Source organism: Taudactylus pleione, unplaced genomic scaffold, assembly GCF_031769625.1.
Source record: "Taudactylus pleione unplaced genomic scaffold, aTauple2 ptg000007l, whole genome shotgun sequence".
NCBI classification, from domain to species: Eukaryota; Metazoa; Chordata; class Amphibia; order Anura; family Myobatrachidae; genus Taudactylus; species Taudactylus pleione.
Genome location: NW_028284410.1, coordinates 15,404,196 through 15,429,442, shown reverse-complemented (window position 1 = coordinate 15,429,442; position 25,247 = coordinate 15,404,196). Strand labels below are relative to the sequence as shown.

The 25,247-nt window shown below is 47.7% G+C and overlaps 1 protein-coding gene across 1 annotated transcript in view; it reads left to right on the top strand.

Moving 5' to 3' along the window:
• The first annotated feature begins 5,333 nt into the window (after positions 1–5,333).
• LOC148542913 (protein kinase C delta type-like) overlaps positions 5,334–25,247 on the top strand; it is a 108,068-nt gene continuing 88,154 nt past the window's right edge. The window contains exons 1-5 of the mRNA XM_088460598.1: positions 5,334–5,787; positions 14,309–14,409; positions 20,851–21,024; positions 21,474–21,565; positions 23,074–23,136. Of these exons, the coding sequence (XP_088316724.1) occupies positions 5,334–5,787; positions 14,309–14,409; positions 20,851–21,024; positions 21,474–21,565; positions 23,074–23,136 (884 nt within the window). The remainder of the gene's footprint in view (positions 5,788–14,308; positions 14,410–20,850; positions 21,025–21,473; positions 21,566–23,073; positions 23,137–25,247) is intronic.

The following is a 25,247-nucleotide window of genomic DNA, read 5'->3' as shown; positions in this document are numbered from 1 at the left end:
ACAAGGTTTCGGAAGAAGGGCTTTATTAGCTAAGGTGGATATCAATATGCCTTTCGGCTGTTGCCCCTTCACAATTACAGGAGGCACTACTTAAAAGGGTACAACTACAGGGGGCACAACTTGAAGGGGCACAACTACAGGGGCATTACATGAAGGGGCACAACTACAGGGGGCACAACTCATCGGGCACAACTACAGGGGGCACTACTTGAAGGGGCACAACTACACAGGGGCACTACTTGAAGGGGCACAACTACAGGAGGCACTACTTAAAAGGGTACAACTACAAGGGGCACTACTTGAAGGGGCACAACTACAGGGGCACTACATGAAGGGGCACAACTATAAGGGGCACTGCATATGGGCACAGCTACAGGGGGCACTGCATATTGGCACTACTTTAAGGAGCATTGCATAAGGGGTTCAACTACAGGGGGCACTACTTTAAGGGGCACAACTACAGGGGGCACTACTTTACTGCTACATCGGGCATTGCATAAAGGGCACTACTACAGGTGGCATTGCACAAGGGGCACTAGTATATGGGGCATTGCGTAAGGGGCACTGCTACAAGGGGCCCTGCATAAGGGGCACTGCTACAGGGGGCCCTGCATAATGGGCACTGCATAAGGGGGCCCTGCATAATGCCCTACAGGGGGCATTGCATAAGGGGATCTATTACAGGGGGCATTACATAAGGGGCACTAGTACAGGAGGAATTGCATACAACTACAGAGGACACTGTATAATGGGCACTAACTTGCTATACACAGTTTACAGGTTATAAACTATGGACCTGATTCAGAGCCGAACGCTCTGACCAGAGTGCTCGCTCTGATTCAGTGCCCTCCTACCTGAAAATGGAGCGGCCTCCTGGCCGCTCGCATAGCTGTGGGTGACCACCCACAGCATATGCGAGCGGCCAAAAAGATGGTCGCGATGGTCAAGACCATCTCGACCATCGGGCTTGCGACGAGACCCTGCGGTAGGGTCTCGTTGCCGCAAGCCCAGGAGTGATTTTGGCTCTATCAGAGCCAAAATCACTCCCACTGACATCATTACTGATGTCAGTGGGGCCGGCTTCAGATGGTAGGCGTTCCCATGGGAACGCCTCCGTCTGGCAGCCATGCCCCCGGCACGCCCACCAAAGGGGGCGTGCTGTCACTCACCATCGACAGCACGCCCCCTTTGGTGCAAGACCCCGAGCGACGGATTCCTCGTCGCTCGCCGGGTCTCGCGCATGCGCACGACGGAGCTCCCTCCGTTGTGCGCATGCGCATTCGCACAACATCGACCCGCTTGCGAGCGTCCTTTGCTCGCGAGCGGGTCTGAATGACCCCCTATGTTCCCAATAATCTGGTTCTGCACTGACATAAAAACTGCAACGTGTCTTGAGCTGAGGTAACAGACTGGCAGGAGTTTAGAGAAGGGTTGGTGAAGTAGATCTGTCAGGGTGGGATGTAATGGGCATTACTGTGTGGCATAATGTGCAATGGGCATTACTGTGTACACAATTTGCTATTAGGGGTATTACTTAGTGTGGCATGCTGTGTGGAATTATTGTTATAAGGGGCATAATGTATAAGGGGCATTACTGTGTGGCATAATGTATTGTATGTGGCATTACGGTGTTGCATAATGTGAAATAGGGGCATTACAGCGTGGCATAATTTGTTATAAGTGCATTACTGTGTGTCATTATGTGTTATACGTGGCATTATTGTGTGGCATTTGTAAAGGGCATTGCTGTGTGGCATAATGTGTTGTAAGCGGCATTCCAGTGTGGCATAATGTTTTATAGGGGCATTCCGGTGTGGCATAATGTGTTATATAGTGGCATTACTTAGTGTGTCATAATGTGTAAGGCAGAGGCTCAAGGCTTCCCAACAGTTCATGTTCTAGTGATATCCATGGTTGAGCACAGGTGGCTTCATTAGTACTCATTCAATTTGATTTAACCACATGTGCTTAACCATGTATATCACTAAAACCTGAACTGTTGGGGAGCCTTGAGGACCGCGTTTGGGAACCTCTGATATAAGGCACATTACTGTATCTTGAAACCAACACCTTAAATGTCGTCTTTGGGTGTGTTTGTATTTCGGGCTGGGGAAGGGGGGCGCCTCAAACTTTTTTGGCATGGGGGAGCATAATTTATAGTTACACCACTGCCGAGGGCGGAGTTTCGGACGGCCCCAGGGCAGTGGCAAAATGCAGGATTTCTAGAGGGTGGTTTCCAAATGCTTGATTTTAGAGCGAGTGCGGCCAGTCCATGAAGAGGGCAGAATTAGTACTCAACCAGTTTTAACATGCGTCATACAAAGTGTATTGTGTATCATAATTCAAGCATATACAGGACCAGCGATCACAATAAGCCATTAGATGCGTCAGCTCCTTCCTGAGCTGGATGTTTTTATTTTAGATGTGTGCACCATTCCAGACTATTAGAGCAAGTCCGGGAGCCTGGAGGACCAGCAGAAGAACCTAGCACTGCCCTGGACATATATGTACATACTGGGCTCTATAGTAGTGCATCCCTAATAGTGCATGTTTTCCAGATCTCCTAGTTGCTGCACAGTTTATTTATTACTGTCTGATATATGTTAAAAGATCCACAGGTGGTGCTAATTATTTCATTTGTGATACTGAGAAGAACATACAGCACTAGCAAAATTCTATTATATTACTATTTCTACTGTGGTCATGTGTGTGCTGGGGATGGGGGTTTCCAGGCAGACGGAAACCCACACTGCGTTTACCTATGCAGGGGTTGTGCGGGTTGGCGGGTAGGAAGAGTGGAGCAAATAGGCGATGCTGAGGGTGGCCGAATGGTTAAAGTGCTGGGCTTCAGAAAGCTGTCGGTGGTAACAGGAAAACGTTTTTTTTTCCTGTCAAAACTACTGCACTGCAGGATATCCTGTGGGCCTATTTTCAATGGGTAGCCTGGAACTACAGCTCCACCCGCCCCATTGTTAATCCGGCCCTGCGTGTGGGCCGATGTTGCTCAATGTTACCAATGTATGCGCAGGATTACGTATGTGCGAAAGCTGTAGTGGGCGTCTCCATGCTGGCTTTGGTCGTCTCTATACTAGCTTTGCGATTGCAGTCATTAGCAAATGTTCGCTGCAGACCTGCGTGCGTAATCGCAGCTGCGATCGCAATAGCAATCCGAAGTTAATCAGGCCCATAGATAGATAGATAGACACATATGTATAGTTAGCTTGAGAAAGGAGGAGGATTTCTCTAAAATGTCATTGCTGAGCCCTTTGTTCATAAGAGATTCATAAAATGAGTCTAATGGGCTGATTTATCAAGCTGGTTTTCACAAAATTCAATTGTAGTTTCTGCATAATTGTATCCCAACTTTGTACTAACAGCATAGTGCCAGAGATTTTCAAAGAAATCTCCTATAGAGGGCTAACTATTGCTACAGACCACAGTGTCCATTAATGTCAATGGGGACTACAGTCTGATCCCTATGTACTAAAGACTGAAAAATTAAGCTTTTATTTAAGCCATCTAAGGTGTAAACCATTTTTGCCTATGGAGGTGCATTTGCAGGAAGGGGATCTTACAATCTCTCCCTCGTAGCCTCCGTCCAGCTTCTGAATATGACAATGTGCACATGCTTGCACTTTTGTCCCTGGTGCATGCAATGCAGAATGTCGTTTGCACGGCATTCTGGGATGTTATTCCGGCAGTGATGTTGGTGGTCACAGACTGACACATCACTGCAGGGAGGACAGACATACATGAGAAAATCCATTTTACACATGTGCAGAAAGAATTTCCTATATAAATACCAGGGGACACAGCAGGATGGCACGTTGCATGGAATTTGACCGTGTCAGCTGAAGCCATGCGATGGCACAAGTAAAGTGTTTAATAAATAGGTCTTGATGACTACTTGTTTTCATTTGGCTTTCTCTCCTCCAGCCTCCCTCTATATAGATTTTCTATAAGATTATATGCATACAGTAATACAGTATATATATATGTTTTTTGACAAATTTCTGCTCGTCCGTGAGACTTTTCTCTCTCTCCCTAATATCTCTCCCACACACCATAAGATCACCCACACACCCACTAAGTAGAAGCATACAGATAAAAGACCATTCACTATACCTCCACATAACCACAAGACACATGTTACAACAATAAAAGGTGAAATGTTTGGACTTTGGTGGCTGGGGGTGCACCTTTAGGTGTGATATCATAGTTTTGGTGGGCTAGAGGGAGTGGGCATGGCTTTTGTGGGTGGGGCATGGTTTCAAACAGGTGCGCATGAGTGGATCTTTGACTGAATGGGGGCGGGGCTTAAAGGGCAGACGGCTGCAGAGCTTCAGATACCCTGTGGGGTGGTGAAGCTTTGAATTGGGGTGAAATGAGTGTGCTGGGCTCCAGACCGCATGGTGACAGGAACAATTTTTTTTTCCTGTCAACACTGTCTGTAGTGATCCTATGGGCCTATTTTCTTGGAGGAACCGGGAGCTGCAGCTCCACTCACCCCATTGTTAATCCGGCTCTTCCTTTAAGAAGGACATATGATATGATGCAGAGAGCTGTGGTGCTGTGTTATACTGCAGAATGTTTCAGTATAACTTTTTATTGGACCTACAGTACATTGGTGTCTAACAGTTAGGTGCAGGTGCACAGGTATTGTGGGTTTTCCATTGCAAATCCCATTCTTCCAATCTTCGGGAACAGTGGCAGATTTGCAATAGGCCATTAGGCACATAGTGGTGCTACATGCTTGGGGCAGCACAGCAGGCCGTGTCCTCCCACTTCCGAATTAGAGCAGTTGGGTGTATTTTTTTTGTAGACCTTATTATCTCACAGTCCACCTGATTTGGATGAGACGGATATTTCATGTAGGGGTGAAGCCAGCAGTGTTGTGATCATTATGTTTTTAAATTGAAAAGAAGGACAGCACAAATTTAGGTTTTGTTGGACGGCACCAGTCACCCCCGCCCCAGTCCTGTGTGTACTTACACTAAATTGCTGCATAAAGCTTGCCTCCCTCACCTGTGCAGAAAATGTGGCAGTGCCCTCTGCCAGTTTTCCTACCTGTGGTTAGATTACTCTCCAGAGGAACCCTCAGGATGTGCACAAATCTACATGCATATGGCGTTAATAAATGCCACTATGCATTCGATAAGTGTGCGGGATGTATCACAATCAAAATGTGGTGTTTGATACATCCTGCCCTAAATGCCATAGAAACACAATTACAGCCAGTACAGGGAGCAGGTGGCTGGTCTCACGGCCACTGACATCACAGGGTTCCATGAGTGACAGTTGGTGGTGAGTGACTGGAGCTGAGCAGCCAGAAGATGGAGCCCAATCACAGAGAGCGAGGAGACCAAAAAGAGGAGGAGGAGAAGGAGGTGATGAGAGGAGAGAAGAGGAGGAGAGATCCTGTGGCATCCAGCCAGCTCCTGTATCCCATTGCAGAAAATGTCACAGAGTTGAATATTGTTACCATCAATGAGCTTGGCGAGTATGAAGAAGTTACACCTGGTGGAGGAGAGGACAGGAGCAATGTCACCCCAGAGGGTCACCAGCGCAAAAGGGAGAAGACGAGTTCCCATCAGGCCGTGTCTGGCAAGAAGAAGAGGAAGCATCAGAGGAATGGAGAGACAGGACAGCGGAAGAAGAAGAAGGAGAAACATCATGAGGAGGATGCGCATGGGAAGAGGAAGAGATTACACCAAGATGTGGCCGAGGTCCAAGAGAAGAAGAAGGTCAGGAAGGACGGCGATTCCCCCCATGCATTGGACACACCAGGTAATGAGGGATACGTGGTTTTAAAAGAAAAGGTTCCTCCATAGTTTAGAACCTGCTCTCCTACTGCTACTAGTTATAGATCACACTGTAGCTGCTTATCTGTCATATTTTACTTAATATTTCCCTGGGCCACATTGTACTCACATAGAGGGAGGTATCGTGGCCGCCATAACTTGGATGAGGGATTGAAGCACATTGATTTAATGTGATTCAATGTCCCTATCAAACGGGCCTTAGAGGCCTGTAATCTCTAACAGAGACATTTAACTTATTAAACTAAATCCAGCACTAATTCTAAATTTTTGGAAGGTCATATTTATCTCTTAGAATTTACATAACCCATTTTAATGTTAATTTGTATGTATGATGTCCCTTTACTAATAGGCAGGTTCTCATGTACCTTATCACTGATAGCTCCTCGTCATCATTTTACCACAGTGTTGAATTCCTAAAATGGTTATTTATACTATAGCGTTATATACAGTTACTTATATCACTCAGGTAAATTAAATTGACATTTCCTGTTTTACTTTGCATGATAAAACCCAGCAATACCAGTAATAATATATTGGGTAACAAACGTTAACAGCAGAATATCAGTGAACAACATGGAGAAAGGGAGTGTGGGCTGTATTATATGTATATTACCGTCCTGATAATGTTTATTAATTGGGAGCACATTCAGTGGCGTAAGTTCATCCCAGAAGCCCGGATGCAAGTTATCATTCAGTGCCCCCCCCCCCTGAATATGTGACTATGGCTGCCGCCGGGGAGGAGTGTGATGGAGAGTTGTCGGTGAGGGGCAGTGTCAGATTGGGGCATGAAGGGCCACCAGGAGAATGCAGTCATAGGGGCCCACTAAGGAATTTGCAACTCTCTGAAAGGGGTGTGGCTAACCACCAGAGAGGAGTGGCCGGCCAGTAGTGTCATAGAATACTATATAATCAAACAATGGACAAATAATAAGCAGTAAAGGCCTGATTCTGAGTCACACACGATGCAGATGACATAGTTGAGCGATTATTTGATACTGTGCGTGCATGAAAATTTCAGAAAACCCATAAGGCGCATGTGTAACCCTGAGTGTACGCCCAAAGGTGCTATTGCAATCTGGACAAATTTCATAATTTAAAAGTCAAAATGTTTGAACTTTACATTTAGAATGCTATAGGGGACACTGATGGCTCTATTCATCATCACTTCATTTATGCAAAGCAGATGAAAATGATTATTCTCACCAACTTTTATATAACTTGTCAGTGCTATTCATTATAAGGTAATGCAGGAGATGATTACCTTTCACTACCAATCTGTCCCGCTGTACCCATATACTAATATGGGGACCTAAATTCATCAAGCTCCGAAAATACAAAATTTTCAGAGCTTGACTGCGGGAGCATTGACCGTCTTCAGATGGTGTTTGTTCCCATACTGCAGCTGCTTCACTATGGGAAGGATTCTAAGAAGTGAAGAGGGATCCATTCGCATCCCTCCGCCACTGCTCAGCTCCTACCACCGGAAATTGCGCAGGCGTAAACCCAAGTTCACACATGCACAGTAGCACTGCCAAATCAGACTCGGCAGTGCTAAGTATCACCTCTACTAAAGGGGACAGCTGATTTTCGGACCAGCTGCCTCCGCACCATGGTGCAATGTTGAATTGCTGACACTAGCATCGATATTTAACATAATGAATAGGTCCCTGAGAGAGGTGTAGGTGATAGTGACATATATAAGGGACACTGAGAGGTATAGAGGACAGTGATAGACAGTGGCGTAACTAGGGTCTTCGGAGCCCAGGGCAAGTTTCAGATTGGAGCACCCCACTACTAAGACAAGTATATCTTGCGCGCCTGTGGTGTGCGCCAAAAATATGGGTGTGTTCACCTACCAGAAGGGGCGTGGCTACTGAAAATGGGGCATGCCAACATGACACGGCACCCATATTTTGGCACATTCCTTTACATTCCATATGCACCTTACCTCTGCGGTGGTTTCTCACAATGTGGAACCTCTGAAGAAATGTATCCTCCCTGAGACGATGGCTTCTTCAGTCGGTATTCACTATTCATGTTGGTCACATCATCCGGAAGATGCCTGTTCGTGTGGGAATAATAACAAAGTCATCATCATACAACAGCGGTTCAACCAGACTCGTGCCTCCTGTGTAACTTCCTTTCCCCTGTGTCTCTCAGCCACACCATCATCTCACTGCATCATCTGTCAGCCACACCATAGCCTCCCCTCTGTGTCGTCTCTCAGCACACCATCACCGCCACCCTGTGTCAACTCTCACCACACCATCATCTCCCCCCTGCCTCATCTCTCAAAATACTGTCACCCCCCCGTGTCGTCTCTCAGTCACACCACCATCTTCCCCCCGCATTGTCTCTCAGCACAGACACACAGATACACACACACACTGACATATATATATATATATACACACACATTGATATATATATACATTGACACTTATTACACACACACACTGGCATATATATATATATATATATATATCTATACACATACACACGCACTGACATATACACACTGACACATATACACACACACACTGACATACACACACTGACTTATACACATACACACACACTGACATATACACATACAGTACATACTGATACATAAACACACACTCAGGGCCGTAGGGAGGGTGGTGCGGCCGGTGCCTTCGCACAGGGCGGAATCCTCTAGCGGCACTGGCCACGAACTGCCCGACTCCGGAGAGGTCTGCAGGAAGAGACCTGCAGTGCTGCGCGGCGCACACCAGCAATGCCGGTGAAGATCCCCGCCCTCCACCCACCTCCGAGAGGAAAAGGTAAGCGCTCAGGGGGAGGAGGGGGGCGGGGGGGAGCGAGAGGAGCGGAAGTGTAGCACAGGGCGCACTGCCGTCCTGCGACGGCGCTGCACATACTGACATATACACATACACACACTGACATATATTCGCACTGACACATATACACATACAATGACATATACACACTGACATATACACATACAGTACATACTGACACATATACACACACTGACACATATATACACACACACTAACATATACACAAACATACACACTGACATATAAACATACATACACACTGACATATACACATACAGTACATACTGACAATTAAACACACATTGACACACACACTGACATATACACATACACACACTGACATATATTCGCACTGACACATATACACATACACTGACATATACACACTGACATATACACATACAGTACATACTGACACATATACACACACTGACACATATATACACACACACTAACATATACACAAACATACACACTGACATATAAACATACATACACACTGACATATACACATACACACACATGCTGACACAGATACACACATACTGACACAGATACACACACTCAGTGACACAGATACGCACACACACGGTGACACAGATATACCCACGTTGACACAGATACACACACACGGTGACACAGATACACCCATGCTGACACAGATACACACATGCTGACACAGATACATATATGCTAACACAGATACACACGCTGACACATATATACACACGCTGATGCATATACACACATGCTGACACAGATATATACATGCTGACACAGATACACACATGCTGACACAGATACATACATGCTGACAATATACACACATGATGACAAAGATACATACATGGTGACACAGATACACACATGCTGACACAGATACATGCATGCTGACACAGATACACATGCTTACAGATATATATATATATATATATATATATATATATATACACGCTGATGCATATACACACATGCTGACACAGATACATACATGCTGACAGTGACACATATACACACATGGTGACACAGATACACACATGCTGACACAGATACACACATGGTAACACAGATACACACATGCTGACACAGATACACACATGCTGACAGATACATACATGCTGACACATATACACACATGCTGACAAAGATACATACATGGTGACACAGATACACACATGCTGACACAGATACACACATGCTGACAGATACATGCATGCTGACACAGATACACACGCTTACAGATATATATATATATATATACACACGCTGATGCATATACACACATGCTGACACAGATACATACATGCTGACAGTGACACATATACACACATGGTGACACAGATACACACATGCTGACACAGATACATATATGCTAACACAGATACACACGCTGACACATATATACACACGCTGATGCATATACACACATGCTGACACAGATATATACATGCTGACACAGATACATACATGCTGACACATATACACACATGCTGACAAAGATACATACATGGTGACACAGATACACACATGCTGACACAGATACATGCATGCTGACACAGATACACATGCTTACAGATATATATATATATATATATATATATATATATATATATATACACACGCTGATGCATATACACACATGCTGACACAGATACATACATGCTGACACAGATACACACATGCTGACACAGATACACACATGGTGACACAGATACACACATGCTGACACAGATACACACATGCTGACAGATACATACATGCTGACACATATACACACATGCTGACAAAGATACATACATGGTGACACAGATACACACATGCTGACAGATACATACATGCTGACACATATACACACACGCTGATGCATATCCACACATGCTGACACAGATACATACATGCTGACAGTGACACATATACACACATGGTGACACAGATACACACATGCTGACACAGATACACACATGCTGACACAGATACATACATGCTGACACATGTACACACATGCTGACACATATACACATGCTGATACAGATACACACACCCTGGCAAAGCCTAGTACACAGACACACACATACACCTTTTTCAAATGCAGCCAGCCTGAGACAAATACTGTAAATACTACAGATGGAAAAGTCTGAAAGTCATCCCCTCCCCCAATCCTCCCCGCAGCTTTCACTCTTCACCTGCGCCCGCGGCACCTTCCACTCCCTCCTTCTAACCCTCCCCCCCACCAATACTTACCAGTGGTGAAGTTGCAGAGCGCTGGGGAAGGAGAACTTTCACTATTCGTGTCACCCGGCGCCGGTAGCAGCTCTCAGCCTCTCAGGATCAGCATGCTGCAGAATGCCAGGTGGACTGCCTTGGAGGGGCTGCACGCTTCGGCTGCAGCTCCCCCTACAGTCAGCACCAGCAGCTTGCTGCTCTAGTCATTCACTACACTGTACTGTGTACAGTAGATTTCGTCAGACAAAGCGCAATTGTGGGGGGAAGCGGGGAGTGGGTGGTGCGGGTAACAATGCCCTGGCTGGCGTCCCCGTCTGCTGGCCTGCCACGGCACCCAGGGCACAAGCCCCGCTTGACCCCCCATAGTTACGCCACAGGTGATAGATACAGAAGGCACAGAATGATGTATATGGGACACAAGAGATATAGAGGGGGGTGATAGAAAATTTAAGACACAAAAAAACCCTTGACATTGAAAGAGTGATAGGTAACATAGAGGACACAGAGAGAGGTATATGGGACACTGAAAAAAATATAGGGGACACAGAGAGGTTTAGGGGACACTGACAAAAATATAAAGGACACAGAAAGGTATAGGGGACACTGAAAAAGGTATAGGGAACACTGAAAGTGGTATAATGGACACAGGCATAGGGAACATTGAGATATGTAAAGGGAACATAGAGATATGTATAGGAGACACAGGTATAAAGGACACAGGTATAGGAGACACTGATATATGTATAGGGGACAGATATGTATAGGGAACACAGAGGTATAAGGGACATAAGGAGGCATAAGGGATACAGGGCCTGATTCAGACCCGCTCGAGAGCGCCGAGCGCTCGCAAGCGGGTCGATGTTGCCCAAGTGCGCATGCGCACGATGGACCCGGGTCCGTCGTGCGCATGCGCGAGACCCGAATAACGACGGCCAAGCCGTCGTTATGGGTCTCACAACAAAGGGGGCTTGCTGTCGATGGTGATTGACAGCACGCCCCCTTTGGTGGGTGTGCCGGGGCGTGGCTGCCCAGACGGAGGTGTTCCCATGGGAACACCTACCGTCTGGGGCCGGCCCTACTGACATCACTAGTGATGTCAGTGGGAGTGCTTTTGGCTCTGATAGAGCCAAAAGCACTCTAGGGCTTGCGGCAGCGAGACCCTACCGCAGGGTCTTGTCGCAAGCACGATGGTCGCGATGGTCTTGACCATCGCGTCCATCATTTTGGCCACTCGCTATAGCTGCGGGTGGTCACCCACAGATATGCGAACGGCCAAGAGGCAGCTCCAAAACGGAGAAGGGACGGCCCTGATTCAGAGCGAGTGCTCTGTCAGAGCGTCCGGCTCTGAATCAGGGCCACAGAACACTGAGAGAAGTATAGGGGACACACAGGTATAGAGGATACAGATGCATACAGTACACTGAGATATGTATAGGGGAGACACAAATATAGAGGACACAGAGAGGTATAGGGACACTAAAATATGTATTGGGGAAATACAGGTATAGAGAATACAGATAGGCATAGGGTACACTGAGATAAGTATAGGGGATATATAGAGGCATATGGGATACTGATATAGTGGGCACAGAGAGATAAAAGAGACACTGAGGGGTATAGGGGACCCTGAAGGCATTATATTTATACAGGGGAGTCCGGGGCCAATGATGGGTTACAGTTGGATCAGTACTCACTGTAGTCAGCCAGGAAAACCACAGCCTCAGTCAGCTGGAAGCGCAGCAGACACAGCCCCACAAAGAATGAATAACTCCCATGAGGCTGCACTGCTGATGATCACCATGGGGCAGAGGAGCATGTGATGAACTCCTCCAATCAGAGCTTAGCACATGCTCCTTTCACCCACCTGCATTGCCCCGGTCCTCATTAGTAGGGATGGGCAGAACGATTCAGTACACTGAGTTGAGCCACAGGGCTCAACTCAGTGAAGTGTCTTGAGTCAGTGTCTCGAGACACGACTCTTTAGGTAGTGCAGTGCTGTAGCCAGCAGGGGAGCCAGCGACTCAGAGTGAGTCGCTGACAGCTCTGCCCCCTGCAGCCCAGCACTACAGCTCAGGGCTCTCACTGACTCTCCGCCCCCTACACTGCTGATCTGACTCAGAGGAGAAGTATAATCAGGTCGGATCAGCAGTGTAGGGGCGGAGCTGCCATTCACTAGCTACCACTGACAGAGAGGCTAGGGGAGGTGAGTGTCTCGACTCACCAAACACTGAGTGACTCGAATCATTCACTCATCTGAATGATTTGAGTCAGTGTGTTGAGACACTCACTCACTAGCCATCTCTACTCATTAGCCCACCTGCCACCTGTAGCCACCAGGTCAGGCAGACAGTACACAGGCAGCCTCTGACCTAGCCCCTCAGTCACTGGATGCGTCTCCTGCAGCAACCTGGGCTAAGCTCCTCCCCCCACTGACATCACCACTGATTCTGCTAAATGGAATCAGTGATGATGGAGCCTGCAGTATGCAACCCCCCCCCCCGCTTTAGAGCTGAAGTATCCACAGAGCCTGGCATGTAACGGAGCCACTGCTTACCTCTCCCGAGTCTCAGGCCATTCTCCCCGCATTGACAGTCAGTGACAGCCGCCGGTGCCTTGCAGTATCTGAGAGAACTGAGACAGTCTCGGCACTCGGCTCCTCAGGCGGGCAGGCACAGGGTCAGGGGCGGTCACATTCTACGTGACGTCCGTGACCTGAGACCACAGAGTACAGATGTGGAGGAGGAGCGCCGCTGATGCTGATCGGCGCTCTGCTCAGCCGCGGCTCCTCTGTTTTGGAAGTTGGAACTAACTACTCAGTAGGACATGGAAAGGCTGGGACTCGGGTGACAATGGAGGAGGTGCCCCCTTCAGCAGCAACTGACTCCATTGTCTCTGGGAGTTTGGCCACTGAGCACATTACACATCACAATGACAATTGATATGTTTCTGTAAGTTACTGTGAAATGGGGAGTTTTGTTTTTAGCATTAATATTATAGCACCACTAAACCTAAAATACAACTACTACTAATACCTTTAACTTATGTATATATTATGTATATATGAATATATATGTGTGTGTAAATGATATACGTAGAAACAAATCAAGCCTTGGAGAGAGATAAAGTGGATGGAGAGAAAGTACCAACCAACCAGCTCCTAACTGTCACTTTACAGGCTGTGTTGAAAAATGACAGTTATGAGCTGATTGGTTAGTACTTTGTGTATACACTTACCAATTGTCAGATAGGTCGGCGGACCCGTCGACCTAGTGTGTACCCAGCTTTAGTCTTAAATATTCTTTATAATGGGGCCTAAAATACAAAATGCTATAGGGCCCCTATGTCACAGCTGGTTACTGATTTGTATAATGTTAACTATCTGACTCTGCATTTATATAAAGAAAAAAATAATAACCTATTGTTATGTTACCCCATTAGGAGGAAGCGGAGTCTCCTCAGCCTGCCCTGGCAACAGAACCCCATTATCCATCAGGAGGTTCATTTTCCACAAAGAGCTCGGCCAGGGCAGCTTTGGGAAGGTAAGATTTGTGTCTTCTGTCTGGTTTGTCCTTATGTAACCATTATGCCTAACTATATATACACACAGCTATATTTACATATAACAAACCTGCCACCTTGACATTAGGTACATAATAGTCATTTATAAAAGTTTGTGTCCAAATCCCATTTGTGTCTATGTGAGCAGCCTATTTTATCGAAGTGAACAGTGAAAATGGTGTTTGCGAGGAGTGATATAGTTGTATTTTCTGCAGAAAGGACTTGGGCAGATTGGGGCCCCGTACTGACATCCCTGATGACATACCTATAGGACAAAGGTTGAACCAAACAGTACTTTAGGAGAATACAATTTAGTTGATGAAGGGGTAGTAGGTAGGCAGCTGAAGTGACACTATTACATTTTCCACATGCCTATTGTCAGTTCTGTATAAGTAGCCACCAGAGCCGGCCCTAGCCAATTCGGTGCCCTAGGCAAAATTTTGGCTGATGCCCCCTAGCATATATATATATATATATATATATATATATAAATATATATATACACACACGTAATAAAAGGCCGGCACCCCACCTTGCAGTTCCACCAGCCCCATTCCCCCAGACCTAGTGATTGTCTCAGCCCCATTCCCCCAGACCCAGTGTGTCTCTCGGCACCATTTCCCCACTGTGTCAGCCTCATTCTCCCCACAGCCCAGGGTATGTCAGCATCATTCTACCCTCCAGCATGTTTCCCAGCCCCAGTGTGTCAGCCTCTTTCCCCCCACCCCCAGCGTGTCTGCCTCTTTCTCCCCCCAAGCCCCAGAGTGTGTCTAAGCCTTGCCTTCCCCCTCCAGCCCCAGTGTATCTCAGCCTTCTCCCCTCAGCCCCAGTGCGTATCTCAGCCTCCCCCCCAGCCCCAGTACGTGTCTCAGCCTCCCCCCCAGCCCCAGTGCATGTCTCAGCCTCCCCCCCATCCCCAGTGCCTGTCTCAGCTTCCCCCCATCCCCAGTGCGTGTCAGCCTTCCCCCCCAGCTCCAGTGCATGTCTCAGCTTTCCCCTCCCCCAGCCCCAGTGCATGTCTCAACCTCCCCCCCAGCCCCAGTGCATGTCTCAGCCTCCCCCCCCCAGCCCCAGTGCATGTCTCAGCCTCCCCCCCATCCCCAGTGTGTGTCTCAGCCTTCTCCCCCCAGCCCCAGTACTTGTCTCAGCCTTCCCCCCCAGCCCCAGTGCATGTCTCAGCCTCCCCCCCATCCCCAGTGCGTGTCTCAACCTCCCCCCCAGCTCCAGTGCGTGTCTCAGCTTCCCCCCAAGCCCCAGTGCGTGTCTCAGCCTTCCCCCTCCCAGCCCCAGTGCATCTCAGCCTCCCCGCCCCAGAGCCGCCACTTACCTTGGCTGCTTCTTTTCAGCGGCTCCTCTCGATCCTCTCCTTCCAGCAGCCCGGCCCCTTGTTATGACACGGCGCGCATGACGTCACACGCGCCGTGTCATAACAAGGGACCGGGCCGCGGCGGGGGGTGGCTGTTATGTTGGTGGAGCCGGAGCGGCCGAAGCGGGTCCGCTCCGACTTCAACTATTTAAATAATGGGGACCGGGTCGGAATGAGCTTCTGTGCAGAAGCTCATTCTGACCGGCTGACAGGTACGCTGCCAGGTCGGAGCGGAGCTCCGATCGCGGCAGCGGCAGAGCCTTGAATGCCCCTAGGCATTCAAGTCGCCCTTAGGCATAAGCTTATTATGCCTATGCCTAGGGCTGGCTCTGCCTCCCCCATCCCCAGTGCATGTCTCTGCCACCCCCCCATTCCCAGTGCGTGTCTCAACCTCCCCCCCCAGCCCCAGTGCATGTCTCAGCCTCCCCCCCCAGCCCCAGTGCGTGTCTCAGCCTTCCCCCTCCCAGCCCCAGTGCGTCTCAGCCTCCCCGCCCCAGAGCCGCCACTTACCTTGGCTGCTTCTTTTCAGCGGCTCCTCTCGATCCTCTCCTTCCAGCAGCCCGGCCCCTTGTTATGACACGGCGCACATGATGTCACGCGCGCCGTGTCATAACAAGGGACCGGGCCGCGGTGGGGGGTGGCTGTTATGTTGGTGGAGCCGGAGTGGCCGAAGCGGGTCCGCTCCGACTTCAACTATTTAAATAATGGGGACCGGGTCAGAATGAGCTTCTGTGCAGAAGCTCATTCTGACCGGCTGACAGGTACGCTGCCAGGTCGGAGCGGAGCTCCGATCGTGGCAGCGGCAGAGCCTTGAATGCCCCTAGGCATTCAAGTCACCCTTAGGCATAAGCTTATTATGCCTATGCCTAGGGCCGGCTCTGCCTCCCCCATCCCCAGTGCATGTCTCTGCCTCCCCCAGCCCCAGTGCATGTCTCAGCCTCCCCCCCAGCCCCAGTGCATGCCTCAGCCTCCCCCCCAGCCCCAGTGCATGTCTCAGCCTTCCCCCCTCAGCCCCAGTGCATGTCTCAGCCTCCCCCCCCATCCCCAGTGCATGTCTCAGCCTCCCCCCCATCCCCAGTGTGTGTCTCAGCCTCCCCCCCATCCCCAGTGTGTGTCTCAGCCTTCTCCCCCAGCCCCAGTGCATGTCTCAGCCTCCCCCCCCAGCCCGAGGGCATGTCTCAGCCTCCCCCCCATCCCCAGTGCATGTCTCAGCCTTCCCCCCATCCCCAGTGTATGTCTCAGCCTCCCCCCCCAGCTCCAGAGCATGTCTCAGCTTCCCCCCCCAGCCCCAGTGCATGTCTCAGCCTCCCCCCCAGCCCCAGTGCATGTCTCAGCCTTCCCCCCAGCCCCAGTGCATGTCTCAGCCTCCCCCCATCCCCAGTGTGTGTCTCTGCCTTCTCCCCCCAGCCCCAGTGCGTGTCTCAGCCTCCCCCCCAGCCCCAGTGCATGTCTCAGCCTCCCCCCCATCCCCAGTGCGTGTCTCAGCCTTCCCTCCATCCCCAGTGCGTGTCTCAGCCTTCCCCCCCAGCTCCAGAGCGTGTCTCAGCTTCCCCCCCAGCCCCAGTGCATGTCTCAGCCTCCCCCCCAGCCCCAGTGCATGTCTCAGCCTTCCTCCCCAGCCCCAGTGCATGTCTCAGCCTCCCCATCCCCAGTGCATGTCTCAGCCTCTCCCCCATCCCCAGTGTGTGTCTCGGCCTTTTCTCCCCAGCCCCAGTGCGTGTCTCAGCCTCCCCCCCATCCCCAGTGCGTGTCTCAACCGTTCACCCCCATGCCCAGTGCGTGTCTCAGCCTTCCCATTCCCAGCCCCAGTGCGTCTCAGCCTCCCTGCCCCAGAGCCGCCACTTACCTTGGCTGCTACTTTTCCGCGGCTCCTCTCGATCCTCTCCTTCCAGCAGCCCGGCCCCTTGTTATGACACGGCGCGCATGACGTCACGCGCACCGTGTCATAACAAGGGGCCAGGCCGCGGTGGGGGGTGGCTGTTATGTTGGTGGAGCCAGAGCTGCCGAAGCGGGTCCGCTCCGACTTCAACTATTTAAATAATGGGGACCGGGTCGGAATGAGCTTCTGTGCAGAAGCTCATTCTGACCGGCTGACAGGTACGCTGCCAGGTCGGAGCGGAGCTCCGATCGCAGCAGCGGCAGAGCCTTGAATGCCCCTTGGCATTCAAGTCGCCCTTAAGCATAAGCTTATTATGCCTATGCCTAGGGCCGGCTCTGGTAGCCGCACTACAGAGACAGTTCCAGGACAAGGAAGCGGCAGCACCTGGCAAGTCACTGCCCAGAACAATTTGCACATTTACATTATGTAATCTAGTACTATGGAGAAAAATAATGCATTCATTGGAGTATCTATAAGGGGTGTAGGGCATACTTGCCTATTTTTGACAAAGCATTTCAGGGAGATTGTGAAAGCAACACCTATGAGTGCAGGGGTAAAGTGGACGTGTACTGTTATATCTGAGCGGCGTACCATAAAATTGACTTACATCCAAATGTAAACGAGCCTAAGATCTACTTGTTGATGAAAACACACTAAAGCTGCATACACACATAAAGATTTTCTGTCCAACCATCCAACTAGTTGATTGATTGGAATGAAAATCTGGTAATGTATGGGAGTAAACGATGATCAGCAATTTGCTCCTAAATGCCAGAAAACAGATAAATGGTCGTCAGACAAGTTTGTTAAATGTTTGATCTAAACAATTTGTTCAAACAACAGTTTTTGTCCATTTTCCGGCGTTTGGGAGCAAATTGCTGATTGTCATTTGCTGTCATACCTTACAAGATTTTCATTCCAAATAATCAACTACTTGGATGGTTGGACAGAAAATCTTTACATGTGTATGCACCTTAATACTTTTCAGAAAATTCATGAAGCCATAGGGATCATTGTGCCTTATAACCAAAGCAGGGAAATGATACTAATGATCCCATTTGAAATCTATTTCTGTTTTTTTCCCCAATATAACTACATAATGGGGGTAGGTGCAATCAGGGAGATTGCCTGACTCTTCAGGGAGACAGGGAGATTACTACTATTTCAGGGAGTCTCCCTGACAATGAGGGAGAGTTGGCAAGAATGGTATAGGGTGTGCAGTGCACACAGGGCCTGATTCAGACCCAGTCGCAAGCGCTGAGCGCTCGCAACTGGGTCTATGGTGGCCCAGAGCGCATGAGCACGACGGAGCTCCGGGTCTCATTCCAAAGGGGGCGTGCTGTCGATGTTGAGTGACAGCACGCCCCCTGTGGTGGGCGGGCCGGGGGAGTGGCTGCCCAAATGGAGGTGTTCCCATGTGAACGCCTCCGTCTGGGGCCGGCCCCACTGACATCATGAGTGATGTCAGTGGGAGAGATTTCGGCTCTGTTAGAGCCGAAATCTATCTGGGGCTTGCGGCAACGAAACCCTATCACAAGGGTCTCGTTGCAAGCCCAATGGTCGTGATGGTCTTGACCATCGCAACCATCTTCCTGGCCGCTCGCTATAGCTGTGGGTGGTCACCCACAGCTATGTGAGTGGCCAGGAGGCCGTTCTGAAAAAAAAAAAAAAGACCGTCCCTGATTCAGAGCGAGCACTCTGTCAGAGCGACCGGCTCTGAATCAGGGCCACAGGCCCTTGGGAACAGGGGGACCCATGCCGCACACCCTACACTCATATAATATTAATTATGTGGAAAAAGTTAGGAGAAAAAATGGCGCTGCCAAAAGATTTCAGGCTATCTGCACCTGAATGACCTCCCTCTAGGTCTAGCAGAAAATCATACAAAATACGGTAGGTGTCTTAGGGGCGCTATCTTTTGTGTGACAAGGGAAGTATTCAAGGCAAAATACTTATCTCCTGATGTTTTTAGACAGTATTTTATCCTTGTACTGTGGATGTTCTACTTGATGTCTCTCTTTATTTTCCTCTGACCCAGGTTGTTCATACATTTATGGAAATAGACATAATACAAGAAATATTGTTTTTTCAGACAAAATCTCAGACTTTTTTAACCAAATAATCTAAGAGGAAATATAATCCTTTTGTCCCCTTAAGGAATAGATATATCCCAAAATTATATATATGTTATTCAATTCGAGAGGGGTGAGTGAGTCATTTGTTCCCCTATTGATAATGGGGGATGCACCTAACTCACATATAAGAGGTGCGACCTCAAACTCGTACTGGTATCTTTAAGGGGAAAATACTGGTATATAGCCCATGAAATCTTCCAAACGGCAAAATGACACACCTACCTTACACATATATGGTGTAAGCAAAAGCTTGTAAAGGTTTCTTTACTTATATAGGTGTTGATACTATAACACAGGTGAAGAACTTGGTCTATGTAGGACAAGGTATTTACATGTACGTACCCATACTCACACTTTGTGCTGCATAGTAATTCCCATCTGGGTATCTTTACATTCCAACCAAAAAAATCTTGCAATCTGGACTCATATGCGTGACAAATACATTTATTATCTCATAAAAGTTCCAATAGAACACCACATAAAATGGATAAAAAATTATATCAAATATATAAAAGGTAATGGACATTTGCCAAAAAAATGCAGCAATGTGGAAAGGAATGGGAGCTGCACTTAGACAAAATAACAGAGAGGTATGTGCAAAAGTATATAGGTCCCGGCTCCTGTATATCGCATGGTGGTAGCAAAAAAAGGGCACATAGGCATTTTGAGATAAATAATCTCTTTATCAATCTGTTTTTTTGTCTAAGTGCAGCTCCCATTCCTTTGTACATTGCTGCATTTTTTGGCAAGTGGCCAGTACCTTTTATATATTTGATATAATTTTGTATCCATTTTATGTGGTGTTCTATGGAACTTTTATGAGATAATAAATGTATTTGTCACACATATGAGTCCGTTTTGAAGGTTTTTTTCCAGTTGGAATGTAAGGATACCCGGATGGGAATTACTATGCAGCACAAAGTGTGAGTATGGGTACACACATGCAAATACCTTGTCTTACTAAATTCCAGCTCTGCTCGTATGAGAGTGTTAGTCATATGTCTTTCCTCCTGACTCTCTAATGCCTCTCTGTCCTGCACAGGTGATACTGGCATCTGACACCGTGACCAGGAGACAGCTTGCAGTGAAGGTCATCAGGAAGAGGGAGGTGCTGCAAGAGGATGTGGTGAGAGAGGTGCTGGTGGAGCGAGAGGCCCTGCACGACGTCTCTGGATCGGCCTTTGTCATCCGAGGGCTTTTTGCCTTCCAGACTGAGGTACTTTCATGAATATTTCTATTAACCTTCTTGGTCTGGGAAATGGTGATGCTGTTCCTGGGCATCCTTATATGCTGGAGCGGATGCTATTCCTGCGCTTCCTGTCATCTATAATAATATGATGACTTTTATGTGCAAAACAATGTTATGTAGTACTTTTACAATGGTATCATACCACTACTATCTTACACACTGCATGAGCAATACACCACATTTGCTGGCCCTAATAAAACATCCAAACCTGTTTTATTAAGTTATATCTGATGCACACAATGCACAACCCACAGAAAATTTATATATTCTGTCTCTATCCATCTCATCAAGTGATTTACTAATTGTCATACCCAGTCATTATTACTGTGACAGTGAGCTATGTGCTATCTGTAGATGCTGATAAGCGGGAACAATAATATATTATATTATATTGGACTTGTGTCTGTTACTGACAGGAGCTTCTCTTCCTGGGGATGGAGTTTGCCTATGGAGGAGACCTGTTTGACCTTCTGGAGAGAAGAGGGTCCTTGGACCTACACACGGCAACGTAAGAGCTATAAATGGGGTGAAAGAAGACTGAATAGATGAGGGTCTGACTCACATAATGATATATAGAAGGTCCAGGGTTACAGGGCTTGGTGGATGCATTTTCTGATGTGTCTTTGGCAGCTGGGTCAGTTATCACCCACCCTGGAACATTGGGCCAGATTCAGAGGTGTTGGGAGTTGCATTTGTTATTGTGATTTGGTGTTTGGGTATGTGGCTGTGATAATATGCAAATTCCATTTTCTGCCTTCCCCTTGTGCACCAGCGTGTGACAGAGAGTAAATGTACTGAGGCGCCCACTTATAGTGTTTGTGGCCAGTGTAACTGCATCAGTAGTTCTGAGCCCTCTACCATCAGCTCACCATCACACCCACCATCGGCTCAACATCACACTCACCATCAGCTTACCATCGCACTCACCATCGGCTCACCATTGCATTCACCATCGGCTCACCATCGCACTCATCATCGGCTCACCATCTCATTCTCCATCGACACTTGCAGCAACCTATGGCCTGCTCAGTGTTTTCTTCTCATATTTCCTACACATGGCCCCTGTGGCTGTGGATGTACATTTGGGAACACAGCTGTGGTCACTGACATGCCCGTGTCACTCCCATATCACACCATAAGATGCTTTTATTATTTTACAAACACTTCAGGCCGTCTCCCATTCACCGCCCATGAACGCTCATGGTTGTGCGCCACCGGCTCTACTGCAAGCAACTCCATACACAACAGCGGTCTCTGTGAACGGGTTTTCAGGACTTTCCGTGCATGTGCAGTAGCAAATAATCACTAATTTCAGCAAACAACGGTATTGCGTCCACCTGTGAATCCGGCCTATTGTGAGGAAACAGCCATAGCTGACAGCTCTGTGACTAAAGTTGGTTACAGATTAGATGATGTGTACCCAGCACGACAATGCCGGCGATGGGACCCGGCATGTGGCAGGTGCATACACACTTGCCAATGCCAGGTCTGATGGGGGAGGGACGTGTCATGTTGCATTCTGCAGCATGGCACCTTTAGTGACATCCCCTGTCGGCCCTGCAGTAGGGCAGAAGGGTGATGTCGCTAACAACCCGCGAGAGCGCGCATATTATGGGTACACACTAGAAGATGTACCCGATATGTCGCTCTGATCCGTGGGATCGGACAACATATCATCTAGTGTGTACCCAGCATAATACACATTACAAAATGCAGTCACAGAAATAGCACCTGTACATTTTTCTTTATCATTTTTTGGTATTTGGTATTCTAGTCCCTAGTAGCCGGGGGCTTGTGCACAAGCCTCTTTCTTTTCTTCCCCTACATCACGGTGCTGCTCAGGTGGGCAGGGGAGTGGCAGTCCCCCTCAAGACAACTGGTAGGAGCCATCACTGGTTACCAGTGCTTTATGTGTTTATGTAGTGAGTCTAGTTACATAAGAATAGATACAGGTGTAATTCTGTAAGTAAACGCTTTCTGAGGTTGTTACATATGTTCCCTTTCTTTCTCTACCAGTTTCTATGCGGCTGAAATGGTTTGCGGATTGGAACATCTGCACTTTAAGGGCTTCATCCATCGGTAAGTACATTTCTTTTGTCATTGTAGTAGATAATTGTTCTCAATTCTGCCATTTTTATTATATTTCTTTGTACACTTGTATCACATGTACAATGGTGAGTACAGTAGACTGACCATACACGGATAGGGCCTGGTGCTGAGTTGGATGAAAATCTCCCGTATTTTGCTCTCTAAGGGGCCTATTATACAATTCATGATTTGTGGATACTTTATTACTGGAGCAATTCAGTATAGCTCCTGTGCACGGACAGCTGCTTTGAAAATCAGCTTTTCCCATGACCCCTAACACTTATATAGAGGTAGATGTTACTTATTGGAGGTGTCCAGGCCAACTGCACATGCGTGACCTGAGTTCCTGCTTGTACATAGTTCTTGCAGACAAACTTTCAGGCCCCTAATAATGAATGAATAAATAAAGAAAAAAACCTAGCGCCAATAGAATAGAAAAATCTGACAATAATTCAGCAGTCAAATAAGGTTATGTCAACCTTATTAATTGGAGTAGAGCAAAGAGAAAGACTGCACTCTAGAGTCTATGCCGGGACATCAGTTCAAAACATACAATAGAATAAAAACAGCATTTTATTGTAATAAGGCTATACGCCAATTCAAAAATTGTATACACAATAAATTACATGCAAGAGAGTTGATCAGACTCTCAGTATTAAGACAATAAATATATACACGAATGACACAAAGAGGTATAGTTAACCAATCTATATTGGAGTGTACCAATATAGAAACACTGAAAATGATGATACTAGTGACCCTGGAGATCCTTAGTAGTGAGAAAGGTCTCGTATATAAATGACCAGATAAGGTATGTCCAACCTTCTAAGGAAAGTCTCGTATAGAATTCAATACAGGGAGTATATCAAAGTAATAATAAAGATTCTTTCTCCTGAAGGTACTTTCTCAATATCTCAATGCTGTATATATCGCAGCTGATTGAAACACATTTATAATAAAAATATCAACATTCAGCCTCCTCCAACATATATATATATATATATACACACGGCTGTGTCTCTGTAAGCACAGCAATAGCCGTGGGGATGTAGAACTAGAGCCGTAGGTAGCAGGACAAGTTAATATAGGCCAGGTATGTACCATCGACGTGAGGTGATACCAGCTACCAGCCCACTCCAGAGTATGCCAAATACCTCATAGCAAATTCTCAGCAGCCGGGACACTGTAAGGTGAAAGACGTGAATGATGTTTTACACCTGTAGATGTTGCGCCAGATGACATCCGTCTCAGTGCAGCGCTGATGCAGACAATGCCAGACTGTGAGGTCCCTCGGCTCTAAATAGCAGCCGGGTGATGGTCGTGTCAGTGAAGTAGTGGTCATACAATGAATACGGAGGTGAGCAGGAGGTGAGCGTCCCAGCGGCTCAGTTAGTAGATACAATCTCCGCTATTTAAGCAGTAGGACTCCCGATGGACCGGAGGTTGGTCAGAGTAAGTTGCCAGCTTGTCTTTTTGGAGGCGTGCAGACGGACGCTGAATGTAGATAGCAGGTAAGGTCTCCAGGCACCGACAGGGAATGACAACGCGTTTCGGCTACTACTGTAGCCTTTTTCAAGTCAAGTGTTCCCCAGTGTCCAGAACTCAGGTAAAAATTAATTTCTATATTATCTTTTTATGTAGCGATATATTTTTTTATATTTATTTAATAATTATAATTTATCTTTATGCCTGGAGACCTTACCTGCTATCTACATTCAGCGTCCGTCTGCACGCCTCCAAAAAGACAAGCTGGCAACTGTTACTCTGACCAACCTCCGGTCCATCGGGAGTCCTACTGCTTAAATAGCGGAGATTGTATCTACTAACTGAGCCGCTGGGACGCTCACCTCCTGCTCACCTCCGTATTCATTGTATGACCGCTACTTCACTGACACGACCATCACCCGGCTGCTATTTAGAGCCGAGGGACCTCACGGTCTGGCATTGTCTGCATCAGCGCCGCACTGAGACGGATGTCATCTGGCGCAACATCTACAGGTGTAAAACATCATTCATGTCTTTCACCTTACAGTGTCCCGGCTGCTGAGAATTTGCTATGAGGTATTTGGCATACTCTGGAGTGGACTGGTAGCTGGTATCAC